The sequence below is a fragment of the Sparus aurata genome, chromosome 15 (assembly GCF_900880675.1).
Source record: "Sparus aurata chromosome 15, fSpaAur1.1, whole genome shotgun sequence".
NCBI lineage: Eukaryota > Metazoa > Chordata > Actinopteri > Spariformes > Sparidae > Sparus > Sparus aurata.
The window spans coordinates 30,153,941-30,178,170 of NC_044201.1; the positions used below are offsets into that span (position 1 = coordinate 30,153,941).

General features: G+C 45.0%; 1 protein-coding gene across 5 annotated transcripts; it reads left to right on the top strand.

The window, feature by feature from the left end:
* The first annotated feature begins 649 nt into the window (after nucleotides 1-649).
* LOC115596106 (polycomb group RING finger protein 5-B) lies at nucleotides 650-18,626 on the top strand. 5 transcript variants are annotated; one of them, XM_030440903.1, is made up of 10 exons: nucleotides 650-932; nucleotides 4,446-4,497; nucleotides 4,598-5,387; nucleotides 6,728-6,824; nucleotides 7,255-7,310; nucleotides 8,646-8,705; nucleotides 9,341-9,516; nucleotides 9,688-9,786; nucleotides 10,746-10,835; nucleotides 18,196-18,626. In XM_030440903.1, exons 3-10 carry the CDS (start codon nucleotides 5,273-5,275, stop codon nucleotides 18,241-18,243), a joined length of 741 nt encoding a protein of 246 aa, XP_030296763.1. In that variant the 5' UTR covers nucleotides 650-932; nucleotides 4,446-4,497; nucleotides 4,598-5,272; the 3' UTR covers nucleotides 18,244-18,626. The 5 variants fall into 5 exon arrangements, with proteins under 5 accessions (XP_030296763.1, XP_030296767.1, XP_030296762.1 ...); XM_030440907.1 differs by having other exon boundaries at nucleotides 4,446-4,489; XM_030440905.1 differs by lacking the exon at nucleotides 650-932 and adding an exon at nucleotides 1,105-1,125.
* Nucleotides 18,627-24,230: the final 5,604 nt, after the last annotated feature.

Below are 24,230 nucleotides of genomic sequence, written 5' to 3' on the forward strand. Positions count from 1 at the left end.
GATATAAAGTCCTCCTCTCCTCCTCCTGATGATATAAAGTCCTCCTCCTCCTCCTGATGATATAAAGTCCTCCTCTCCTCCTCCTGATGATATAAAGTCCTCCTCTCCTCCTCCTGTATAAAGTCCTCTCTCCTCTCCTGATGATATAAAGTCCTCCTCTCCTCCTCCTGATGATATAAAGTCCTCCTCTCCTCCTCCTGATGATATAAAGTCCTCCTCTCCTCCTCCTGATGATATAAAGTCCTCCTCTCCTCCTCCTGATGATACAAACTCAGGTTGAGTTTCACAGTAAAACACAGTTGCAGGAGACTTGATTTAAAACACATCAGCTGTCTCCACACAGCTCGTCTCACATTTTGAGTGAACTGTTCCTTTAATTACTTTCTCACTCAGATTCTGCTCAGATTCGGTATGATGATGATGATATCTGATGGTGACAAACTTTCCCATGAATATAAGAGGAAACACAGTCAGTCAGCGTGTCTTTACTGACTCTGTGCGTCATTAATGTTTGATTGGATCTTTCTGTATTTTACAGGTTATAAACATGTGAGCTGCCTCTGCTCCATCCCTGTTCAAGCAGACGCGGCGCTGTGTGTGTGTGTGTGTGTGTGTGTGTTGTAGGCCAATAGTCACTCAGTTACACAACCGCTTTCAGTTTCCGAGCCCTGCCTGCCTGCTTGGTGGCTCCCCGCCCACCGCTGCTCTCTGCTGCCTGCCTGCCCGCCTGCCTGCTGCCTGCCTGCCTGCTGCCTGGCTGCCTGGCTGTTGGACGGACTGGGGCAGATCCGAGCCGACCAGTTCCGTGTTCGCTCTCCTCACCCAGTGCGCGGACCGAGCCTGAGCGGGAGGACCCGGCAGTGTCATGGTGGACATTCCTGCCCAGCCGCGGCATCCATAACTCCGGGGACAGCGGGGAAGTGTGTCCGGAGGTGAGCACCGTCTTTTTATTTCTCATCGTTTGTGACCGATTCATCAGCGACGTCGTTACGTTCCAGCCAAACTTTGACGCTGCTGGCTGGACCTCCTCTCTCTCTCTCTCTCTCTCCCCCTCCCTCCCCCTCTCTCGCTCCCTCTCCTCAAACGCAAAGTGCGTCGCCGTGCACACTCACATGCGGGATTACGGTATGTTCACGCAAACGGTAAATAAACCGCGTGCGGTGCGCTTCCCGTTCGCGTCGCTAAAAGGCCCCGCACACGAAGCTCCGCAACTTTTACTGTCGATACGTGCTGCGTGCGTGTTGTGTCTATGTGCGTGTGTGTGTGGAGATAGATGTGTGTGTGTGTGTGTGTGTGTGTACGGTAACGAGCTGCGACATGCGCGTGTTGCTCGCGCGCGCACGCGTACACGAGCGTCGGAGCGGCGTGTATTATATATGGGCTCGTGTCACTGAAATGTGCGTGCGTCGTCCATTGATGTTGTTTTGACACAGGTGACGTAGCCCGTGACGCGCCTTAACGATGAGATAAGCGGATCCGCTGCGTGTGTGTGTGTGTGTGTATACATGGCACGCCTCTGTGTGTGTGTGTGTGTGTGTGTGTGTGTGTCTCATTGACGGATTTGTGAGCTGCGCACTTGAGGCTGTCCGGCGGAGACGCGCCCCCCGCAGAGATCAGCAGGTCTGAGTGTGTGTTGTTTGTGTTTGTCTGCTCTGCGTGCGTGCAACACTGTTTACACACCTGACGCACACGCAAGCACGTCAACGTGCGGGCCTGTGTGTGACGTCATTTCAAAACCAATGCAAAGTTGCCCACGCCTGATCCTCAGAGTGGAGTTCTGGTGCTGGTTCTGTGGGTTTGGAGCCGGCTGCATCAGCGCTCAGACTCACGGTGCTGCACACGTGCTCAGATAGACGTTAGATGCTAGATCAGCAGTCTGTAGAGTGCATACCTCCGCCCAGCAGTGAGATAGAAGAACTGAGATGTCTATCAAAGATGAGGTAATAAAATTATGCAGAAGTAAAAGTAGAGTTTGTTTATAGCTGTTGAAGTTTGATGCTTTGTTACGGACGATTATTAGCGCCAATAAATTCGAGGAATGAAGTCGCGATTTTGAGGTTACGGTCGACCTTTGAGATGTCAGAATGTCTCCTGTCGATGTTCTTCAGGAACAGAGAGTCTTGCAGCTCATGAACACAGTGAAGTCGTCAGTATGAGGATCGTTTCTCTGCACACAGAGCGGCAGACCGGAGGCTCGGGCCGCTCCACTAACCGGACCTGACGGACCAAAAGTGTCGACTTTATTCTCCACGTTTCAACTTTTTTTCTTGAAGCGCATAATGGAAGACAAAAGGTCGTCCTCTCCGGTACTGGTCCGTTTGTTACCACCAGCAGCTCTTCAGTCTAGATGAAGTCCTGCTCGGTTCTGCTCAGCGGTCGTGGTCAGCGCTCCAAACCTGCACCGTTCTCTCAGAGTTTAAAAGTAACAGAGCAGATTTAACCTGTGTATTCATTTTACTGTACGACAGACGGAATGTTTTTTTAAATTGCATTTAAAATAGAACAAAAAACAAAAGCAAGCGAATAAAAACATATTAAAGAATAAATGAAGTATGTGATTGATTGTGAAGCTGCAGGATACGGCAGCTCAGGAGTTCAGGAAGTTTGCTCGAGCAGAGAAACTGCTCGTGTTCGGTTCTGTTGGGTCCAAAGAACTTTTGAGATATTTTGAATCTGACTTTTTAAATCGTTTCTAAACATTTTTTCCAGTTATAACATGAAAACACATTTCGAGGATGATGCAGCAGTTATCAGGATTCAGCATGTTGGACTCACCTCTGTCTGTTTTTTAGATTTACATTTTACTTCTTGAGGTTTTCTTTCTTCAGTCTCGCCGTCAGTACGTAACTTTATTACAAGCGGTGGAGAGGAAATGTTTGTGTGATCCAGAAGAAATGAAATAAATCAGCTTTTGTTATTTGACGCAACCGACGACTTCACAGTGAGTTTAGAACCTACCAGAACCTTTTGTTTTGCCGCCTCAACGGCATTAATTAAATATCAGGTACATTTGAAGCAAACATGGCAGTCAGAAGAGTCAAACTCAGAGGAGATGTTGGATGAGGTTTGAAAAAATAAATCCAACCTGCAGCCGGCACAACAAGCCGCTCATCCTCCGCCTGTTATCATAGTAACTGTGATGATGATTAGTATTTGATGGCAGCCTGTTATCAAGTAATGGACAGACTGCCGTGTGTTTACTGAGGGATGGGATCAGACCTGAGGACGGTGACTAATCCCACATCCAAGGAACATTTACTGGCTCGCTCGCTCATACAGACAATGAAAATAAATGCTTTACAAAAAGGCCGAGCACAGAAACATACGCAGCTCCTGAGACGGTTCCCAGCCGCCGCCATGACTCTTCATATTTAGCTCTATATCTATATTTGAAGCCGAGGAACCGAAAAAATTCATTTAGATCCATCAAAGTGGGGATGGAATGGGGGCGAGTTGGGAGAGTTTAGCTATCTATAGTCATGTTAATCCAGAAGACGGATGCATGTAGGTCAGAACTGCGACAATCCTGTTGGGTGAATGTTCCCGACACTGTTAGTTCATAATAATCATATTAACTGTGCGTCTTTTAATTAAGAGAGAGACAGCAAAACAAAAAGGTGAGAGAGAAAATCTACTAATCAGAGTAAAAGTACTGATTCAGCTTGTTTACTCCAGTAAAGTAATAGATTACAGGCTCTGACATGTACTCAGAGTATCAGAGTAAAAAGTCTCCCTCTGAAGGACATTTGTGCTCAAAGCTAACTGAAGCTCACGTCATATTAATAGAATTCAAAGACTATTAAAGTTAAAGGTAGAATCAGCGGGATTTGTCCCAGCTGTTCCTGAACGCACCACAAAGACAGCTGATTGTTGAGTGTCATTCCCAGGACGTCAAATAGACACATGTTGGGTTGGTAAAGCGTCCCGAGCAGCAACAAAGAGAGAAAATCAGAAACTCTCTGCAGATACGAGACACTAACACGCCTTTTCTCCACATTCCAGTCTCCCTCTCTGTCTGTTTACGCCTTCTTACGGCTTTTACGTCTTTGTCTCGTCGCTGCGTCTGCCGTGCGTGATGTGCTCTGATTGGTCCACATCAGTCTGCTGATGCTGGGAAATAACAAGAATCCAGAATTCACCTCAGATGCATCAAACTAAAGTAACGAGGCTGTTCTGAAGCTGTGAGGAGGAGAAAGTTCACATGTAGAGAGGAGAAGTCACACAGATACTCGAGCAACGTACGGAAAAATAAAAAATTAGAAAAGTATTTGTGATATCTCATATTTTCTTAAGATTTCCTGGTGCAGCTTCAGTTTCCATGTTTCTATGGAAAGCACTTAGTAAACTTATATTTTAGAATGGAATATTTTTTCCTCTCTGTCTGATCTGGTTCATAAAACACAAACAAGTTGTTTTTATTGTTTTTATTCTCGTCCATCTTCCAGCCGTCCTCCTGCCGTACATGAGTACACAGTCTGTGTGGATGCAGGTTTGTATGTACGTCAACGTCGACATGAATACTTTTAACTCCTTTATGTATTTTCCTTCTTCTTTTTTATCCTGTCCAGCTCTGATGTTTGTGTTTTCTTCTCGTCAGACGATCTGGTGGCAGCAGGAGAGTAACGAGGGCGACAGCAGCAGCGTCATGATGATGAGCGGTCGGTCTGGACGGAGGCCGACTGTGCGGGAGCGTTCGGCCTCGCTGTCGGCTGCCGACCTTTGACCCCTCATGGATTAAACATGTCACTTCGGCTGAGACATGGAAGCAAGCGACAGGTCTCACTCTCCAGGAATTCTGGGAATTTAACCGAGGTGCTTGTTTGAAACAGGATTGCGCAGACTGGACGAGGCCGCCGTCTCTTTTTGTTTGGTTTGTTTTATTCCGATGGGACTAACATGGTCGAGTGAAGATGGAATAAGATCTGTGTGGGAGATGTTCCTAAATAAAAACTGACTACAAAACAGAATTTGAGTGAAGCATGGAGCAGGACTTCACACAGTAGGATCTCTTCTCTCTCATTCATGTGGATAGTGAACACTGGCCTGGACTAACGTTAGCCAGCGCTGGTGAAGACTCCGACTCTTTACACACAAAAACTGTTCAAACGATAATCCTGATTAAACTCCAGCAGCCTGAAACTGCAGCCGCTTCCATTCCTGGTCGCTGTGAATGGACGTGTGACCGCTCGACATCGAGAAGGTGTCGCCTGCCTTCAGCTTCACGCTCGGTGTCTTCCTGCAGCGTCACTAAAACAAAAAAAAAACTCCAAACATGGCCGCCACAGGAAGGAAGCACTTGGTGAGAGACTTTAACCATTTCATCACCTGTTACCTGTGTCGAGGTTACCTGATCAAACCCACCACGGTCACCGAGTGCCTGCACACCTGTGAGTACAACACCTTTCAACCTGTCATCAGCATCCACAGCTGCCAGGTAGCTAGCTAGGTAGGAAGCTAATGCTAATGTTAGCTACATGCTACAAATATGTAACATAATATAAATAATGGAAATACTTTATAATAACCTTTAATTTATGTTTATGTTCATGTTTACAGTATTTATTAACCATTAATGTCAACGTGAAGCGTTGCAATAAACAGCTGCTGAATAAATTAGTTTATAAAGCATTTTATTGTTTTTAATAGCAACAATAACTTCCCACTAAAGTTTGATTAACTATAAATTTGCCGTTTGTTAACGATGGTTATGATAAAGTGCTGCAACAACAGCTGACTCGGGCTCGTAGCACCGAGTCATGTTATCGTTTCCTGAAAATGTTATAACATTTGCAAAAAACATGATTTAAAATGTGATAAAATAAAAGAATGTAATACGGTGACGACTAATGTAGCTAAATGTCCTGACTGGTATTGTTACATTCTTTTTAACTGATGATGATTGATGATGCTGGTGATTGATTGATGGGTTAATAAGACAAAATACAGCTGCAGCAGTCGAGCAGTTCATTACACAATGACAGATTATTGTGAAGGCCTTCATCTTAGAGACAGAAAACTGTCCAATATCTAAATCAGGATTGTCTTTGATCCGTCTTACTCGGTTTCCAGTGTTTCGGGGGCGTGCAGCTCATGAGTTTATGATTTGTGAGTCTCCAACTCCTCACAGTCAGTCAGACGTCACGTTCATATCCTTTTATATCAGCCGTACTGTAGACAAACATAAGAAGGGATTCAGCACAGAACTGTTCGGTATTAACTCGATATATTAGCTCTTTTTCTCGTAGTTAGTGAGCAACTTTGTTCCACACGCTGCAGCGACAGTCTGGAGGACGATCTTTGCACAGAAATATAAAAACCAGTCAGGAGAATTTATCACGTTGTTGGGTTTTAACACCATTAGGTTCAAATTTTATTACATTTCCAGGAAATTGTTACATTATCGAGCGCTACAAGCCTTTTTACGGCGTCCCTTCATGCTAAAGTGGAGGTCAGCGCTCGCTCTCCGTCCCTGATTCTCCTGTTCTGCAGGAACTCCGTGCAGCGCGCTCAGCCACAGTTTGCAAACTCATTTTTAAAGTGACGTTGTGAACAGCGAGCTAACCGTGAAATTAATGACCCAAGTGAGTTAACAAGATAGCACACGGGCTAACTAGCTTGTGGTTTTCAGTTTCTGTATGCTTGTTAGACATGATGACATCACAGAGCGTTGCCATGGGCGACACTAATTCAACTGCAATAAAGTGAGTTACTGTTGCTTCTCCTGCAGTCTGTAAGAGCTGCATCGTGCAGCACTTCGAGGAGAGTAACGACTGTCCTAAATGTGGCATTCAGGTCCACGAGACCAACCCGCTGGAGATGCTCAGGTGAGACACGCCTCCTCTCTCTCCACCTTCTCTTTTACCTGTCGGCTGCTTTTCATCTGTCGTTTGTCACCTGCAGCTCTCATCACTGTCATTTCTTCACCTCTTTCTCTGCACGTAAAAAGAGATCCTGCTTTCAAAGCTTGGAGTTGAACACTGAACATATTTAGCTGCATTCACCTCCACCTCCTTCATCCACCTGTTACTGTGCTCATCTCTCCATCGTCTGATCACCTCGTCTTTCTCTTCCTAACCGCTCTGCCACTTCTTATCCTCCCGCTTCTGTCGTATATCATTAACCACATCCTGTTCATTTTTATGTAATCTACTTTCTGTTTCAACACTCGCCACTCTCAACCACTCATGTGTCTCCACCAGCTCACTCTTGTTTTTTCTTCTTCCCCTCTCACACTCTCCTCTCGCCTGCTCTCAGGTTGGACAACACCCTGGAGGAGATCATTTTCAAGCTGGTGCCTGGACTCAGAGAGAGTGAGTTCGCCAGATGGATTCATCAATCTGTCTCCCGAGTTGTCAGTGCGTGTTTGATTATGTGACTGTCGGCGGCAGGTAGGAGGGAACATTTAGGAAAAACAGCAGTCACGTCATTTATTACTGCACACAGACGGCCTCCAGCTTAGCTAGCTAACAGTGCTGTGGGATTATATGCAGATTAACCTGTGGAGTAACTCTGAGTGACACACGGACACAGAAGAAAACAACGACAGCATTTAATCAGAGAACTCACGATAATAAATCCGTGAGAACATTTTCTTTGTAGTGTTTTGCAGGATTATTAGAGTCTGTTAACACGACACCGACTGAATCAATACGGTTCTGAGTTAGACATGAATTTCCCCAGAGCTGATAATGAAATAAAGCGAAGGAGTGAGACATCTCGCTCCTTTTTCCATCTCTGTGGAGAGCACAGTGCCAATCAGGCGGCTGGCGAGGATCTGCTGCGCTGACATGGAGGCCGCTGATAGTGTAACGGTGGTGAGCAACGAAAAGAATCAACGAGAAGAAAAACACATCTGTGGCTGGAGGGAACTGATCTGTCTGGATTGTTGAGTCCTTGCAGCGTCTACAGTACACGGAGCTGTGCAACAACGTGCTTCATATTTAAAAAGTGTGATTTTCTACAAACCCTCAGCTCAGAATCGTGCTGGTAATTTAAAAGATTCATCGGCCTTGGAGTCGCTGACCCAGGATCAGGGTGCTGCTCTGCAGGTTTCAGCCGGTTGGAAGAGATCACCCTCTGAGAAACTCTTCATTTGTCAGTGTCACATTATTTTTAGAGAGTCGGAGGCAGAAAACAAGATGGTGATGAACAACCCTCGTCGCTCCGCAGCCGCGTCAACACGTCCAACTGAAGCTGCGACGCGACGATCGTTTTATGACTCCATAACTTCCCCTCGCTGACAGAGACGCAGCAAACATCAGATTCTTTAGTGGAGTAAAAACCGGCGTGACGAGCTTCTTCATCACACACACGTCCGTGCAGAGGATCTGTTTCTCTGCACTCACCTCCTGAATTCAACTAACTGTGTTCCTGACAAGTCAAAGTTTAAATCCCTGAAGTGCCTGCTCAATGCACAGACAGAAATAATAACCACTTGCTTTGCTTAGCGGCACTACAGTCGATTACAAGGTGAACAGATATCAGCCACGTGCTTCTGGATCTCTCTACAGTGTTTTAGTTTTGTGAAGCCACGAATAATCGATGAGAAATAAACGTCTGCCTGAATGTGTCTTTGATTCTTTGAGCTGCTCGTTAACACAACTCTCCTTTTCTTTCTTTTTTTATCTCTTGTTCCTGTGAACCAGAAGAGGAACAGCAGGAACTTGAATTCTGGAAGAAGAACCAGCCCAAAGCAAACGGCCAGGGTGAGCTGACACTCACTCACACTTGTTCTGTGTGTTTTGAGGAGAGATCTTTAAATAAATCTGCCGTTTTGGAGGAAACGTTAACTTTTTTGCTGCTCAGTCAGTCAGAGATTCTGTATTCTTCTTCTTCTTCACGTTGTTGAAGGAGTCACAAGTGAAATCCACAGATTCGGGGAGTTTTTCGGTGAAGTTTTGATTCATCATCATGTGAATAATCGTCACATTTGGAGCTCAGATTCATGTGAATCTGGGCCAGTGCGGCTTTCAGGGAATTTCCTGCTCGTGCACCAAACATGCAAACAGTTTCTTCCTCTGGTGTGAACACGGCTTGTGCTGTTTGTTCTCCAGAGGTGACAATAATTCAGCATTATCATTAATAATCTTTCAGTCAAATCAGAACACGAATATCTTTCCATTCTGTCAAACATTTGCTGCTGCAGCTTCTTAAATGTGAGCATGTGCTGCTTTTCTTTGTCACCGCTGGCAGTGAATGAAGCGTCTTTGGGTTTTGGACTGTTAAAGAAATCCACATTGTTGTTTTTTTGATAGCTGAATATGCAGTTTGAGTTCTGACAGAAATATCTTCATGTGGATATTTGTCTGAAACTTTACTGTGTGTGTTTGAACTATGGCAGAAAACCTGAGGTGTGCGAGGATCGGGCTGCCTGACGTCGGAGGCGATGACGGTGATTGCGGAGGCGACGACGGTGACGACGCCGGCGATGACGACTACCACAGGAGCGACCCTCAGATCGCCATCTGCCTGGACTGCCTGCGCAACACGGGGCAGTCGGGGGAGAGCACTGTCACGGTGTGTTAATGTGCACATTACACTGAGAACATGTTTTTTTGGACCGTGCTGGGGTGATGAAGCTTCTCCAGACCTCCAGGATCGTCAGGATCTCTTGTCAATGGTTTCTCATCCTGCAAAGCTTTGGCTTCTTCTGCTGTTAAATCGAGGTTTGTCTCTCGTTCCAATTAGGATTTGATGAAGAGGTTCATCCGCTGCTCCAGTCGAGTCACCGTGGGAACAATTAAGAAGTTTCTCAGTCTTAAACTCAAGCTGCCGAGCTCGTACGAGGTAAGAAAGAGTCAGTCCTCCACTGCAGAGGAGAAATTACATTTTGATAATTGTCAGAAAACAAGAATGTTTCTTTTTTCCAACCTTTTTTATCAAAACTCAGTTATTATGATTTTAACATTTCTGTGGGGCTTTTTGCCACGATTACAGTTTAGTAAATTAAAAAATGTTGATGTTGCGGAGCTTTGTCGGGGTCACGGAGTAGAAAAACAATGGATGGATGTGCCTTTGTTTTCTTCACCTGATCTGCGCCGGTGTTAGCGGTCAGTTTCCATCAGGGGAACAGCATCTCCATCCAACACTTCCCTACCAACACTATCACCAGAATTTATGTTAATGTTTAATGTTTATTGGAAACCACAGATATGTTGAAGCTTTAGGTTCCCTCTCCACTCGGTTAGGGTTCAGAAAAGAAAAATAACTTCCTGTGTTTGACGCAAAGTCGTCCACAAGTCCCTCTGGTGACTTTTCTGTCCTTTAAGTTTGATTCTTTGCTTGAGAAAAGTGTGAACTCTTCAGGTGAGAGCTTCGTCCACGCCCGCCTCTTTCACTGTAACTCTATACGGTTAAAACACACGTGCTTCTTCTGCTTTTCGTTCCCTGAGGAGATCCAAACCATGTCGCTGCTCTGCTGATGCAAAGTCCCTCTAAATATAGACCAGAGCAGTTATTATTACTGCGCTGTAACTTCTGCTAACTCACTTGTCGACCAGCAACACTATACAAACACAGTGTTATTAAAATTCTAACAAGTAAAGAGACTCTGAGGAGGTGAACGTCGATTCTCAAAGTGTTTATGTTGTTTATTAATATTAAATATTGAGGACTGTTAGCGTCCACAGTCTCTCACTCTCGCTGTGCAGCCTCCCACTCGTCACCACAGTCTGCTTTCACTTTTTTATCTGCGTCCTTAAATGTAAAATGTGTTTGTTGTGTTTTATATTTGCTTCCGTGTCCAGCTGGATGTGCTGTGTAACGGAGAGATCATGGGCCGAGATCACACTCTGGAGTTCATCTACATGACCCGATGGAGGCTCCACGGAGAGAATGTAAGACTGTCAGCCTCACTTCCTGTTTGTGTGTGCATGATCTGCACGCTAATGTGTCGATGCACTGCTGCAAGAAAGCATTTAATCTTGCATGTGTGTGTGTGTGTGTGTGTGTGTGTGTGTTTTGCATTCACACAGAGGACTCATCTTCACACAGAGAGGCTTGAAGCTCATTCCAACGAGTTTAAACTTTCATTTTTATGCTCTGTTTTGAGTCAGGGTTCAGAGTGAGGCAGCAGTGTGGTCGAGCTTTGAGTCAGAATGAAAGTAAATAAATAGATCGTTCTCAGAAGCGGTGAGGCGACTGTGCGTCCTGCGTGTGAATGCATGTGTGGAAACTCCTACTTCTCTATTCAGTGGTCGGCTAATTATCTTCTGTAGAGGAGAGAACTGTGACTTCAGCAGGCTGGCAGGAGAACGTCCTCGCTGCTTCTTCTCTACTTTAACCTTGTGCAGAGAACTTTGGTTGAGCAGGAGGAGAAATACTTTGAGAAACAGGGAAAGTTAAAGTGATGCTACAGATCAGTGCTGACTGAACACATCTAACAGATCACAGAAGGACCGACGTGCCGATCTCTGATATATATATCAGCAAACTGTCGTCTGTGATTCGTAAAGTTAAGATAATCCCCATCAGACTGTCGGGTGTCAGCGGACAGGAAAACACTTTGACTCTGGTTAGAAGGACTTTAACTCAACACGGTATCAAGTATCGTTATATTAAACTTCTTTAAAGTTAAGTTCATGTTGTGGATATCAATATTTTTCAAGGTATCGTGTTTAGACATTATATTCTCATATTACAACACTTATTAGAGCCCGACCGATACTGGAATTCTGGGACGAATACGATGCTAATATCAGAGGGTAAATACATTTTGATATTGATATATCAGCTGATATTCTCAGATTCACAGAATATATACGATAAAGCATTTGTTTTGCTATGATCTCTCAAATGTGTTCATCAAATACTTGATCCAGAAAATCATATCACATCTATCATTAACCATCACGCTCTGCCTGTAGACCAACTGTAGACAGAGCACCAAGCCGCCAATTTGTACACTTATTTCCCCCTCGCCTGCTTTCTAAAAACGAGGCGGCAATGTGCCGGCCTCTGCGTGAGGTGGGCGGAGGTGTCGATGACCTGCACTGTTGTGCAACCCACAGCCGGGGAGTTTTAAAACTGATCACAGCAGTCAGTCCATCATTTCATCCGCGGACATTAAGATGAGCAACTAGACAGCCGCTGAGATCCAGGAGATGCAGCGTCTCCTCGGTCTCTGTAGCTGTTTGGTTGTGTTAGCTTGTTGTTGTGTTGGCAAGCTAAGAATGGTCACTACTTTCAAATTAAAAGCCCCCCGCTAAGAACCCAGTTCTAAACTCCAATGGGGTGCAATGTAAAGCTCTTATTTTGAAGACAAATTCATTGTCACTGTTCACAGCCCAACTTGGAGCTTCACGTCACGTCACATGTTTACGCCTACCTCAGAGGGCTTTTGGAAAAGGAGGAATATTACGCCTCGGTTTTAGAAAGACAGGCCGGCACATTGCCGTCCTTACCTTGGAGCAAATGTGCCGCCTTAAAAGCCTACTTAAAGAAACGAGGACTGGAGAAAATGTCCTCAGTTTGAAGATGTAGCATTTTAATTGGTCCTCACGAGGACAGAAGAGCAGCAGCTCGCAGCAGCAGATGGAGTCGACCTGGTTTCGTCTGAAACGTGACGGCGGGCTCAGCCTCAGGCTGCAGGGTCACCAGTCCAGTCTGTGTGTGTGTGTGTGTGTGTGTGTGTGTGTGTCTGTGTGTGTGTGTGTGTGTGTGTGTGTGTGTGTATGTGTGTGTGTGTGTGTGTTCATGACCTTGATCTACGCGACACCATATGTGTGTATTCCTGCACGTGCATGTGTGTGTGTTTCTTCACATGAGCGATCAGCTAATGAAAGGTCCTGTCCACTTGTGGACGCTGACTGAGGAGTGCAGACAGCTGGCTCCACAGGAGGCGTCAGATACCAGGCAGGAGCAGGAGAGGAGGATGATGGGAGGAGGTGGAGGAGGAGGAGGAGGAGGAGGAGGAGGAGGAGGAGGGGGGGAGGTGGAGGGGGAAGAGGGGGAAAGAAGTCGGTATGAAACGAGAGACTTGTGAGGTCTCTCGGTGTCCACTTACAGGGATAACACAACCAAAGCAGAGTCATTTGAGTCCACGGAATTTCTCATTTCTCACTTTCCTGAAGTTAGAACATGATATCTGTTTCATCGTAGTGAGAGTCGATGCAAAGAGAAGAATAAATGACTCCATGTGTCGTTATTAGTCAATGAGCAGGAAACCACACAAACCTAAACTTGTGGCACACATCAACATTACTCTTAATACTAACTCAATTAAGTGAAAAAGGAAACTCATTTACGTAAATCACGGATCAAGTTCCCGCCAAACACAGACGTTGAACTGACGTCCTTCATATGTAATAACGGGACACAGACTGTCAGAATTGTAGCTCACGTCCGTTTCCATCTGAGTCTTTATTATCTCTTGGGAAACATCATGTGGACATGTAACAGGACCGAGGATGAAACAAATGATCTGGTGATTAATCGTAAAGTACAGAAGCAAACCGGCGACTGTTGTCGAGCTGTGCTGATGAGGCAGAAAAACACTTTCTCATTCTCGATGAGATGTCGGCTTGTGTTTGTGGCCGAGGACACGTTTTACTCTTCAAAGTCACGCTGACTCCAGGTGAATGCTCCGAATGTAATCACCTGAGGACGACTTGTTCAAGGTGAAACACTGAGTTTTTTCTCTTTTCATTAACTCGCTCCGTTATGACCAACATCTTCTCCGCTGTGTTTCCTCCACCGCCCTCATGTCCCAAAACAACAGACAGAAGTCGGCCCGTCAGAATTATTTATGTCCCGCCGAGTGAGTCAGAAGGATAAACACAGAGACATTATTTTTGAATTCTGCTTGAACCCCGTCTGCTTAAGGACGAGTGGGTGAGAGACGTACAAAGCAGGAGAGTCGGGAATGAGAAAGAAGATCCGAGTCATTCGTCTGACGAGTCCTCAGCTTGGCTTCATTTTCTCACTGCGACAGTAAACTATCTTCTGTTTGTCGCCACGATGACTTAAAACAAAAACCTGAGATTTGAAGTGTATCTGAGAAATTCTGTTCTGAGGTCTGTGCTGACTGGCAGTGAATTACATCGTTCAGCAGTTAAGATGTTTGCTCGGTTCAGTTGAATTCTGTAGAAATTAAATGTCAACATTTGGCTCCATTAAATTAGCTGTCTCTCCAGGTGAGAGTCAATAAGTACCGTCTGTCTTTCACTAATTTAAATAGAATCACAAGGAGCAACATTATTGTCCCAGCCGCCCTCTTTCCAACCATTCCAAAAAGGTGGAATTGTATTATTTGTTTTGCAAACCACAGATATGTTGAAACTTTACATTTCTTTGGTTAGGTTTGGACACAACAACCACTTGGTTAGGGTTAGAAAAAGCTCTACAGCTCTAAACGCTGATGATGTCCGACTCTCTCTCTCTGTCCTCTCGTCTGAGACACAGTCCTGGTCAGAGCTGCTGTAAATCACCTCTGTAGTTCATCCCCTGCCTGCACACTGACCTCTGTCTGAGGCCGAGTTCAGTCCCATTCTGGTGTTCAACTGTTTTTACTCTCAGGCTGCAAATCCAGCTGAGCTTGGCCTCGTCGCTCCTAGCTGAGATCCACAGCTAACATGAGCTAATTCGTTTACAGTAGCTATTACAGCCAAGGATAGCTACCAAAGAGCAGCAGTGACTCTGGTGATATGTTGTCCGCTATGTACCCGGAGCTACCTTAAATGTTGGCCATATTTAACAAATAACATCTTTATACAGACTAAATTAGTAGCAGGAATGTAGTAAATATTCAGGATTTTAAATACATTTGTGACCTCAGGAGTCCTTTTAACATTCCAGTAAATGTTTGTGCTTCAATGCCCTGCTGTTGTGTCACCTGTGTGATTGGCTGCAGGTGTGTTTGGTTAAGTGAGCAACAGGTTTAAAGGCTGGCTCCTCCCACTTCCTGTTGGCTCTCCACTCTCCACCTTCAGCCAGATTGACAGCATCATATTTCTCTGTCATGTGTATTTTAAAAACCTTTAAAATGGCTGTAAATACTTTGTTGCTGCTGGTACATGAGGGCTGGAGAGAGGAAGACCAAGATGTTCCACATTCACACAAAATGGCTTGAAATCAGTGTGTTGATGATCGGAGTGTCAGCAGCAGCAGCAGACAGGTGGAGGCAGGTGGTGATTAAGTGTCTCAACAACAAACTCTCGGTCTAAATGCCAGATGGTCGCTGACAGTCGCGCTGGACAGAATGAGCCGTCCCACATGGTCCGTCCATTTTGAGTCAGTTCAGAGGAAGGTCAGCTCGCCTCTCTGATTAGATTAGAAAAGAGTAATCACATTGTTTTAGGTCATAAAAATGTATTTCTGAGACCAGCCCGGAGTCTCAGGATGCTGCTGTGTGACCGAGCCGCTCCGTCCCTGCTGTGACTGAAAAGCTGTGGATTCACCTCGTTAGCACAAATCAGATTCAGGTGTTGGCACGCCGTGTTCGGAGGCAGGAAAGTTTCTGGCCTGAGCGATGGAACAGAACTAACGAGTGAAACCCAAAACTTTTTCCTAAACCCTCCATCCACAGAAAGTCGTTCACTGTTCAGTTTGCTCCCATCGGTGTCATGTCAGGAACTGCAGGCGTGGAGGTTAGCATAGCCGCTACAGCATCAGTTATAAGAGAGCTGGAGAGATTGATTAATTTAGAGAAGAGCAAAGAACGACATGAAGGCTTTTTTATTTTGACAGAAAATGTTTTTGCTCTTCTGTAGACGGACTTTGGTCCTAGTTAGATTTACCAACAGTGTTAACAAGACCAAACTCAAAGGAGCTCTAACTGACTTTTAGTGGTGACACAACTTTACCCCAAAATCTGGATACAAATGTGTTTTTTTTCTACTACGTATGTGCAAAGTTTAGCAACACCAACTTGTTTCATTGTGACTCCATCAGCTCACCTCACAAATGAGCAAATGCGAGTTTAATGTCTAATGTATGGAACGCTCTCTCCTCTCCAATCCACGATGCTAAATCTCTGAACACCTTCACAAATCAGTCCATCCTCCATCAGTCCTCCTCCGCCCAACAATCCATCTTTTCTGACCTCAACTCCGTCCTGCGTCCTGATCATTTATTCTGTGCCCTCCCTCATGTGAAGCGTCCTTGTGTCTCCTGAAAGGCGTTATATAAATCAAAATATTCTTATTTTTATATAATTGTAACCTCACCTTTCTTGCAAGAAGTCGGCTCAATCTGTCGTGAATCTCAACATTTCTTTTGGGGGAAAGAGGCGGGATATATTCAAAATGTGTCTTGTCTCTGGTTCTGTGTATTTGTCCTACTATGGATCTTAGATTAACGGCGACAGACGGATTGTTCGTCCAATGAAAGTGCACCCTTTTTTTCTAACAGCTTGTTAGGACGACCTCCCAGATGGTTCTGTGTGACAAAGCATCTGGCGAGTCAGGGTAACACTTTGGTTCACGACAAGAGATTAACGAGACAGATGTCCAGATTTCTGTCAGATTGGTTTTGAATATTCACGGCCCCCAGAGGAGGTACCTCTGACATTTCCTGAGCTTTAGTGCAACCTTAAACCCCAGCAGGGACACGCTGAAGTAGAATATATTGGCATTAAGCACAGTTGCAAGATTCTCCTGTAGGATATGTGCAGTGAACTATCAGTTTTGGGTGCATCAAACCATCTGAAAGCAAATCTTTAGTTAATTTTTTCACCTTTGCAGAGTTTTGCTGGTGCTGCACATCGGACGAGTCTCCATTTCAGTCATTTGATACCAGAACAAATTCCCTTAAACCGAGCCGACAGCTGAACAGAATCTGTGCAATCGCCGTATAATTAAAATGTTTGGAGACAGAAATGCTGAGTGAAGACTGTCAGAGATGCAGTCGCAGAGGCTGGATTCAGTTCTGAGACATGATGCAGCAAAAAAGCAGAAAGCTGGAGGAGATGACAGCAGCTGTACTCTGCTGCACCAGCAGCCTCCAGCTGCCAGAAATAGGAGACAGATTCCAAAAACAGGAGACACAGTCTTCACTTTACAGCTGCTCTGACACAAACACTCGCCTTTTTTCTGCCTGAATTTTTTATGAAAAGGGCAGCTCACATCTTCTGACTGTTTCAAATGCCGCTTTACAGCCAAAGAAGGCAGGAACGTACGAGAAGTCGGCATTGACATTTCTATTATTTAACAAAACGATGGGATGGAAAGATGAATCCCCCTCAGCCCACGCAAGGGACCCCCACAAGTCAAGAGTCCCTTTTGGCCAAACCATCTGTAGGAGGTCAGCGTTTACGTCTGGAAACACTGAAGGAACATCCTCAACATTCATCAGGAGGACGTTTGGCCTGTGGGCTTTGTATTGACTGCAATTGGCAGCCGTGAATAAAGGAGATCAGTGGAACGTCTGTGTTGTGCTGAAAGATCGAAGATGGAAACGCTAGTGGAGCAGCACTCGTAGCATCGTGCTTGTTGGTGAGTTTGTGGTAAAAACTGCAGTTGTGGTCGACTAACGAGGGAGTGAGAGGTGAAGCATCCAGGAAACCCCGTCTGTGCTCCAGCCGAGCTCAGTCACGACTTCTCTGCAGCAACGTGTTTTAGTTACACGTCAGAGAGAAGCGTGTGACATTCTTTTGATGCATTAAAGTAGACTGACACTTTCCTCAGGACATCTTAGAAGCACTTAAAGATGCAACAAGAACAGATGCCTTTTTCCGTCTAGATTTGGTGGATTTGAATGTACAGAGTGGTTTGTTATACATGTCAGACAAACAGCGACTTTAAAGCTTTTTGGGAAATGAACTTTTCAACTGAGCCTCGGCAGACTGAGCAGCAGCCAGGCCATTACTTTCTGCATCGTATTCCTTCTGCATCAGACACTTGGCCTCCGTCCCTGCAAGAGCATGTGATCCTGAGAGAGTTTAATGGAAACTGGTTTACATTCCCCCTCAACTCTTTAACAAACCTGCAGCTTGATGTCAGATGAAATCACAGTCGCTCCGAGCCGTCTGTCTCTCTGTCAGAAACACTCCAGACAGTTTGAACAAACAGGGGCTGGAAGCAGTAAGTGATAATGTGCACGCTGGATTTTCTAGCTCTAATGAATCAGTATTTATGAAATAAATCTCTGTGTCGCAGTGGCGGCGGCGGGGGCGGTGGTGGCTGTGTGTTGATCTCCCAGCGATCGATCCTCTCACGCTGAAACCTGAAACAGTCTCTCTTTTTTCTGTCTCTCCCTCAGACGTATCCCATGGTTCTCGAGTACCGGCCACGTATCGACTTTGGCTGAACCACAGCTGCAAGAAGAGGACCACACACACACACACACACACACACACACACACACACACACACACACACACATACACACCATCTACATTTGCACGCAGAAAAATACAAATACTTACACGAACACATGCCCACAGCGTGCAGAGGAGAGGAGGAGAAAGATTGAACATTGAAATGTATTTTTGTACAGCCGATGATGAAGTGCAGACGTCGTTATGGTAAAGAGGTTTTATGCTACATAGAATAATATATGCTATAATATATGATATTTTTAAATGTATGTCCCTGTGCCTAAAATCCTGTCGAGATCAGAAATGAAGTACGACCATATCTTCACTTTGCCTGTCTAACTCTGTAGATTAAATGTTGATTTTCTACTGCTGACGGCTGCTTTGAGTTGGTTTTTACTCCGTCCTCTCTGAAGGTGTGTCGGCTGCTGCTCGAAACACTGACGGGTTCAACCAGGTGTCACATCTCTAGAGGTGGAAATGAATCGTGCCCATGGAGACAGAGAATATAACACATGAGGTTATTTATGTATTTGGATGGAGCATCTGCTGCTTTTCAACCTCGAAAAGGCCAAAGTTACGTCTTTGTCTTCAGCTGTTACAGCTCTCACTTTTCAGGGGTGTGTTCCAGAACGCAGGGTGGGTAAAATCCCTGAGAGGAGGTGAAACTCTGGGACTAGCTGGGAGCCAGACATGCTGGTGTGTTTCCTCATCGATTCAGTCTGCATCACAGCACGTATCCAAGCACATTCATTTTTTAATCCTGGCTGGGTTTCAGTTTGTTACTCAGGACCAGATCTGAAGTTACTGCTTCTACGTGCACAGGCGATCATTTCTTTTCTTGCCCTCGAATTCAAATGTTTCTCAGCATCAAGTCACCAACAGCTCAGAATAAAACCTCTGCATGTTCTTTATCTGAGGGAAAGATGATAAAGGTGATGAAGGTGATGAAGGTGACTGTGCACACAACTAAATGTTTATCAGACATAATGTCAGATCAATAATACTTATAATAATAATAATAATACTACACTGGAACATCTTCATGTTTCGCAGCATCAGATGAAAGCTGAACTAATATAATTAAAATGTGAGGCAGATTCCACCACCTCATCTTCTTCTTAGTCTGCTGGATGATGAATAAATAAGTCAATGACACTCACGACCCGTCCTGACCCAGCATCTCTTTTTAAAGGTAAATCTCTACGCCCACTAAAATAAAACACAGACGGCTCTGCTTTTATTTACCTGCACGTCCTCAGTGACACCTGGACTCGACCTTCAGGAAGCTGCTACATCAACAAACCCAGTCACCAGTCAGTAAAACCACAGATACATCCAGAGCTGACAGGTGGAGCAAATGTGTCATAGCACATTCACATTAAAAGTTTATAATCAGACTTTTTCCTTTCACGATGGCCGACTGCAGTTTGAGTCTCACCGCTGGATGTTTTTAAATACCCCGGAGACGTTTCCAGCTGTTTTTGTGGCGACTAAACCCGACTGTTTCACTGGAGGTCAGACCGTCTCCACCAACAGGAAGAAACATTCAGCAGAAATGTTCTCAGGGAACATTTACTCTGACGGTGACAACAACTATTACCAACAACATGTAGCTTTGAAATTAATGATTTAAATACGTCTCACACACACACACACACACACCTTCGTATCCACGCTGACGTCCTCTCACACACACACACACCTTCACATCCACGCTGACGTCCTCTCACACACACATCCGTCCTTCCAGCTGTTGGTTGTGTCCTTGTGCTGTGGTTGTTTTTTCAGGTCACAGTTATGTAGGCCGGAGGTCCCTGCGGCTCGCTGTACGGCCCACAGCGATGACGCTGACCAAACCAGAACCGTGTGGGTTTATGGGAAAACCAGAAGGCAACAGAAGACGCATATCATCACCGGCTGAATTTAACTTTTTAAATTAAGAGTGGAGATATTAAAGTTTCCAACAATATTAAACACATCAGCCTAAATCTAAAATAATCTCAATCTCAGTGAGAGCTGCATGAAAAACTGTTTTTATTACGAGGGAGCGATCTTTATTATAATTTATTCCTTTTCCATAAAGAAAATTGGAACCACTTTCTGTGCTGCACGTTTGTTATGCATCATAATATATTCTCAACATACTTGTGATGGGTTATAATGTGCATATGGTTAATAATGCATGAGCATGAGTAGTTATGATTATTTCTATAAAGCATTACGCATATTTGAGTGCGTTTTAACTATTACACTACACTATAACATGCTGCTAAAGGCCCATTATTACACATTATGGGTTTATCAATAATGCGTTGTAAAGCATTTTAAACATGGTCATCGTGGAAAGTGTCAGACTTTATTTTTTCACACTCACAGGCCTGAAATAGACGCATATGCACAAGCAGGACCGACACACATGCATCACTGTTTGTAGAGGTGTCACAGCAATGCATGGTGCATTTGGTGCCTTGCTCAAGGTTTGCCTCAGCAGTCAGAGTTGGCTGCCACAAGGAGACTTTAATTGTCCAAAAATCCACTCAAGACAAATAAGAAGACGTAGTTTTGTGTTTAATGTGCAGCTCGTTCACATCGCGTCTCTTTCCTTCTGTGGGTTTGTTGCAGGTGGAGAGAGATAACGAGTGTAACAATACTGAAAGTAACTGCAATAGTTTTTCCAGCTGAGAAAAAAAGTGAGAATTTCTGTGATGAGAGTCAGAACACGACCTGCATTCTGCTCCAGTGAAGCAGCTGTGGGAAGACAAACGACTTTCACTTCCTCCAGTTTGATTCATTACGGGCTGAAAAAGTGCAACACTTTGCATGGAGTACACTTATCTGTGGGCGTCTTTACCGTTCTGAGACAAACTGAAACATGTTTTTTCTTTTTAAGTTCTTAAATACTTCCGGTGCAGCTCTTCTCTCGGTTTCTTTAAACGCTCTTCTTTAATCTTTAATCGACAGCAACACACCACAACAGTCTTCACCCAGCTCAGGATGCACACAGCACCAAATGTCCGGTCCAGGGAACATGAAATCCACCCGAAACACTTCTAGTGTGTGAATAAAACAACTGATAATGCAGATATTAAAAATAATAAACTCAAAGGACTGAATCCCATCAAATCAACAATACTTCAGTCTGACTGAATCCAGTTTCTACAGACGTCCTTTTGTCACATCCATGTGGATCCTGAGACCTCCTGCGAGTCCTGCAGCTCTGGACTCCTGCCAGTCTGCCGGACAGAAGGACGCAGCGCGGTGACATCAGTGATATTGAAGGGAAACAGCGTCTGGCACGAGACACGGATACGTCTCATCCCTGCAGCTCAGTATCCACATCTGAGCTCCAACCTTGGATCCGGCCCGTGTCCTTTTATCATAAATGCATTATCCTCCGAGGACGCTCGTCAGGGTGGTTCTGAAACTGAATATCTGTGTTTTGGATCCGTCGGTGAAATGGAAAGTTAATCCTTGACCTTGGGAACAGGTGTTGCTGTTGCATCATCAGCGAGGGAAACGTGTTAAAGATAACAGAGTCAGACAGAGTGTCCACGTGCACGCAGGACAGTCACTTCTTATAAGGTTTGGCTACGTTTAATGTATGTTTGCACTTAAAGTAGCAGATCAATGTAACCGTCAGTGGACTTTTACAGTGTTTCCAGTGACTCATCAAATTGTCTCTTTGGTCCATTACGAGGTTTCAGACAAACTACAGACTAAACTGATTCCTGTCCTCAGCAGCTCCTTCTCACTGCGGGTGCATCTATACAGCCACGCGGTCAGTTTCACAATGCTTCTACGTTTGACGGTACTCCTGTAAGCATCACTTCCTGAAGCGTCCCTCTGCTACAGCGGTGTAAAGCGTCAGAAACATCTGAGTCAGGAGGAGGTTGGACCGGAGATCACGTCCCATTTGTGCCCAAGAATCAGAATAACGTATGTAATGATCTGACCTACGGTACCTAGTTTGACGTATCAGGAGGCTTTATTTTGAACGTCGAACTAGATGTTGCATATGACGTGATATTGTTAACTTGTCTGCAGATACATTCATGTGCAACACTGAAGCTCGAGGCGTCAGTACAGCGTCATATCGCAGCTGAAGGCCGCTGACTGAGCTGCTGTATTTGATGAGTTGTCCCCAGAGGTTGAACCCTCTGAGATTTTGCAAACTGCAACTTGTGCATTAAAAACACAAGATAAATATTGTATGTATTTAGACTCAGTGCAGATGTTCACTTGATTATGTTCATTTATTATTACTTGATAGACAATCTGGCTTTTTGTCCCTAAAACACTTGCACAGTTTGACAGAATTCTTGTTTCTGAGCACATTTTCAACATGAAATCAGCCAAAACTGGAGCAGAATCGCCAGAAATGCAACACACCCTGATCATGATGTAGATCATGGTGGCAGCTCAGTGACACTACCTCACCCTGATACCATCCCACCGCTCAGTTTCACTCAGCACATGTCAGCGTGTCAAAGGTCGGGCCAAGTTAAACAGCAGATGGCACGGGACGTCCCGCGGGCCGGCGGGCGCTGACGCAGAGTCTGCTCGGGCCAACGGCATCCGACAGAACCCTGCTGAGAGGATCTGCTGGTGTGACGCTGAGGCATCACCAGAACATGTTCACACCGTGTCGTCTGGATCCCTGCAGGATACAGGTAACACGAGTACACGCTCACATATACTGTACGTCACGTTACAGAAGCTGGAAACTCACTAGCTTCTGTTTGACTGCAGCTTTAAGGATCAGACAACGTTCTGCAGGCAATCAGCGTCTCTGAATGAAGAGATTCCAGTTGGAAGATGCACTTTGCTTTTGTCAAAATCTGCAAAATCTCAAGAGCACAGAAAGCTTCTGCAGATAAACCGGCTCGACCTGGTTTGGATAAGATAAACTGGTGGTAGCGGGCGATAACGTGTTCTCAGGCCGACTGTATCTGGAGGTCTTATAAATATTTTCCTACAGTGTTCAGCACAGTTACAGACGAATGATGTCACCACACGGGTCATAAATATTCATCTGCTCATTTCATTTCTATTTCATGTGACTGGATTGTGATTAAAACAAAGAAAAAGACGAGTGTTTCACTCCAGCAGGCCGATGTTTGGGTTATTTATAAGATGAACATGTAAGTTATTTTTACAAGTGACATAACAGAAACTGGTGTGTGTGTGTGTGTGTGTGTGTGTGTGTGTGTGTGTGAGACACCATGTGACAGCGGCTGCATGACTTTGCACACATTCACTGTATGAGTGACTGTCTGTGAGACGTGTCATTTATGTGTGTGTGTGTGTGTGTGTGTGTGTGTGTGTGTGTGTGTGTGTGGTGATACTGTACAGGAGCAGACACACTTGCAGGTTTTGTCGCTTCCTGTGTTGTCACACGTTGCTGTCGGCTGCTCCGTGAAGGTAAAGGCTGTAAGACGTGAACGTATTTCAGTTCTCAACACAGAGAGGAACTTAAAACCGTTCCTGCTCAGCTACAGTAACACAGATGTGCACTCAGGTATCGATGTGATGTGATGAAGAGCAGGAGTCAGACTCGTAACCTGCAGAAAACAGCGCATGTGTCTGACAGCCGATCACAAACCTCTTTCCCCTCTGGTTCTGTTCAGGATTATTTGAGCCTTGTTGCTACATGAAGTGAACAACAGAACAGCTGTAGAACCGGCAGGTTATGACTCACCGGCTTCTGTTTGCACTTCAGTTCAAGTCAAACCTGTTTTTGTTTCTTTGTTCCAACAGGGATCCAACTTCCAATTTATTTGTGGTTGAAATGCACCTTACAGCTCAAACTAACGTGTTTGTTTCTGAACAGACTTTTTTCCTTGTTGATGAAAAAAGCCCCGACAGTTAATTGTGTTCTCGTCCCACTTCAGCTCCTTCAAGGTTTCACCCCTCACCCACATGTGGGCCTCCTGGCAGCGTCTGATGAAGATGTTGGAGGCTAATATCTCCTTCACTG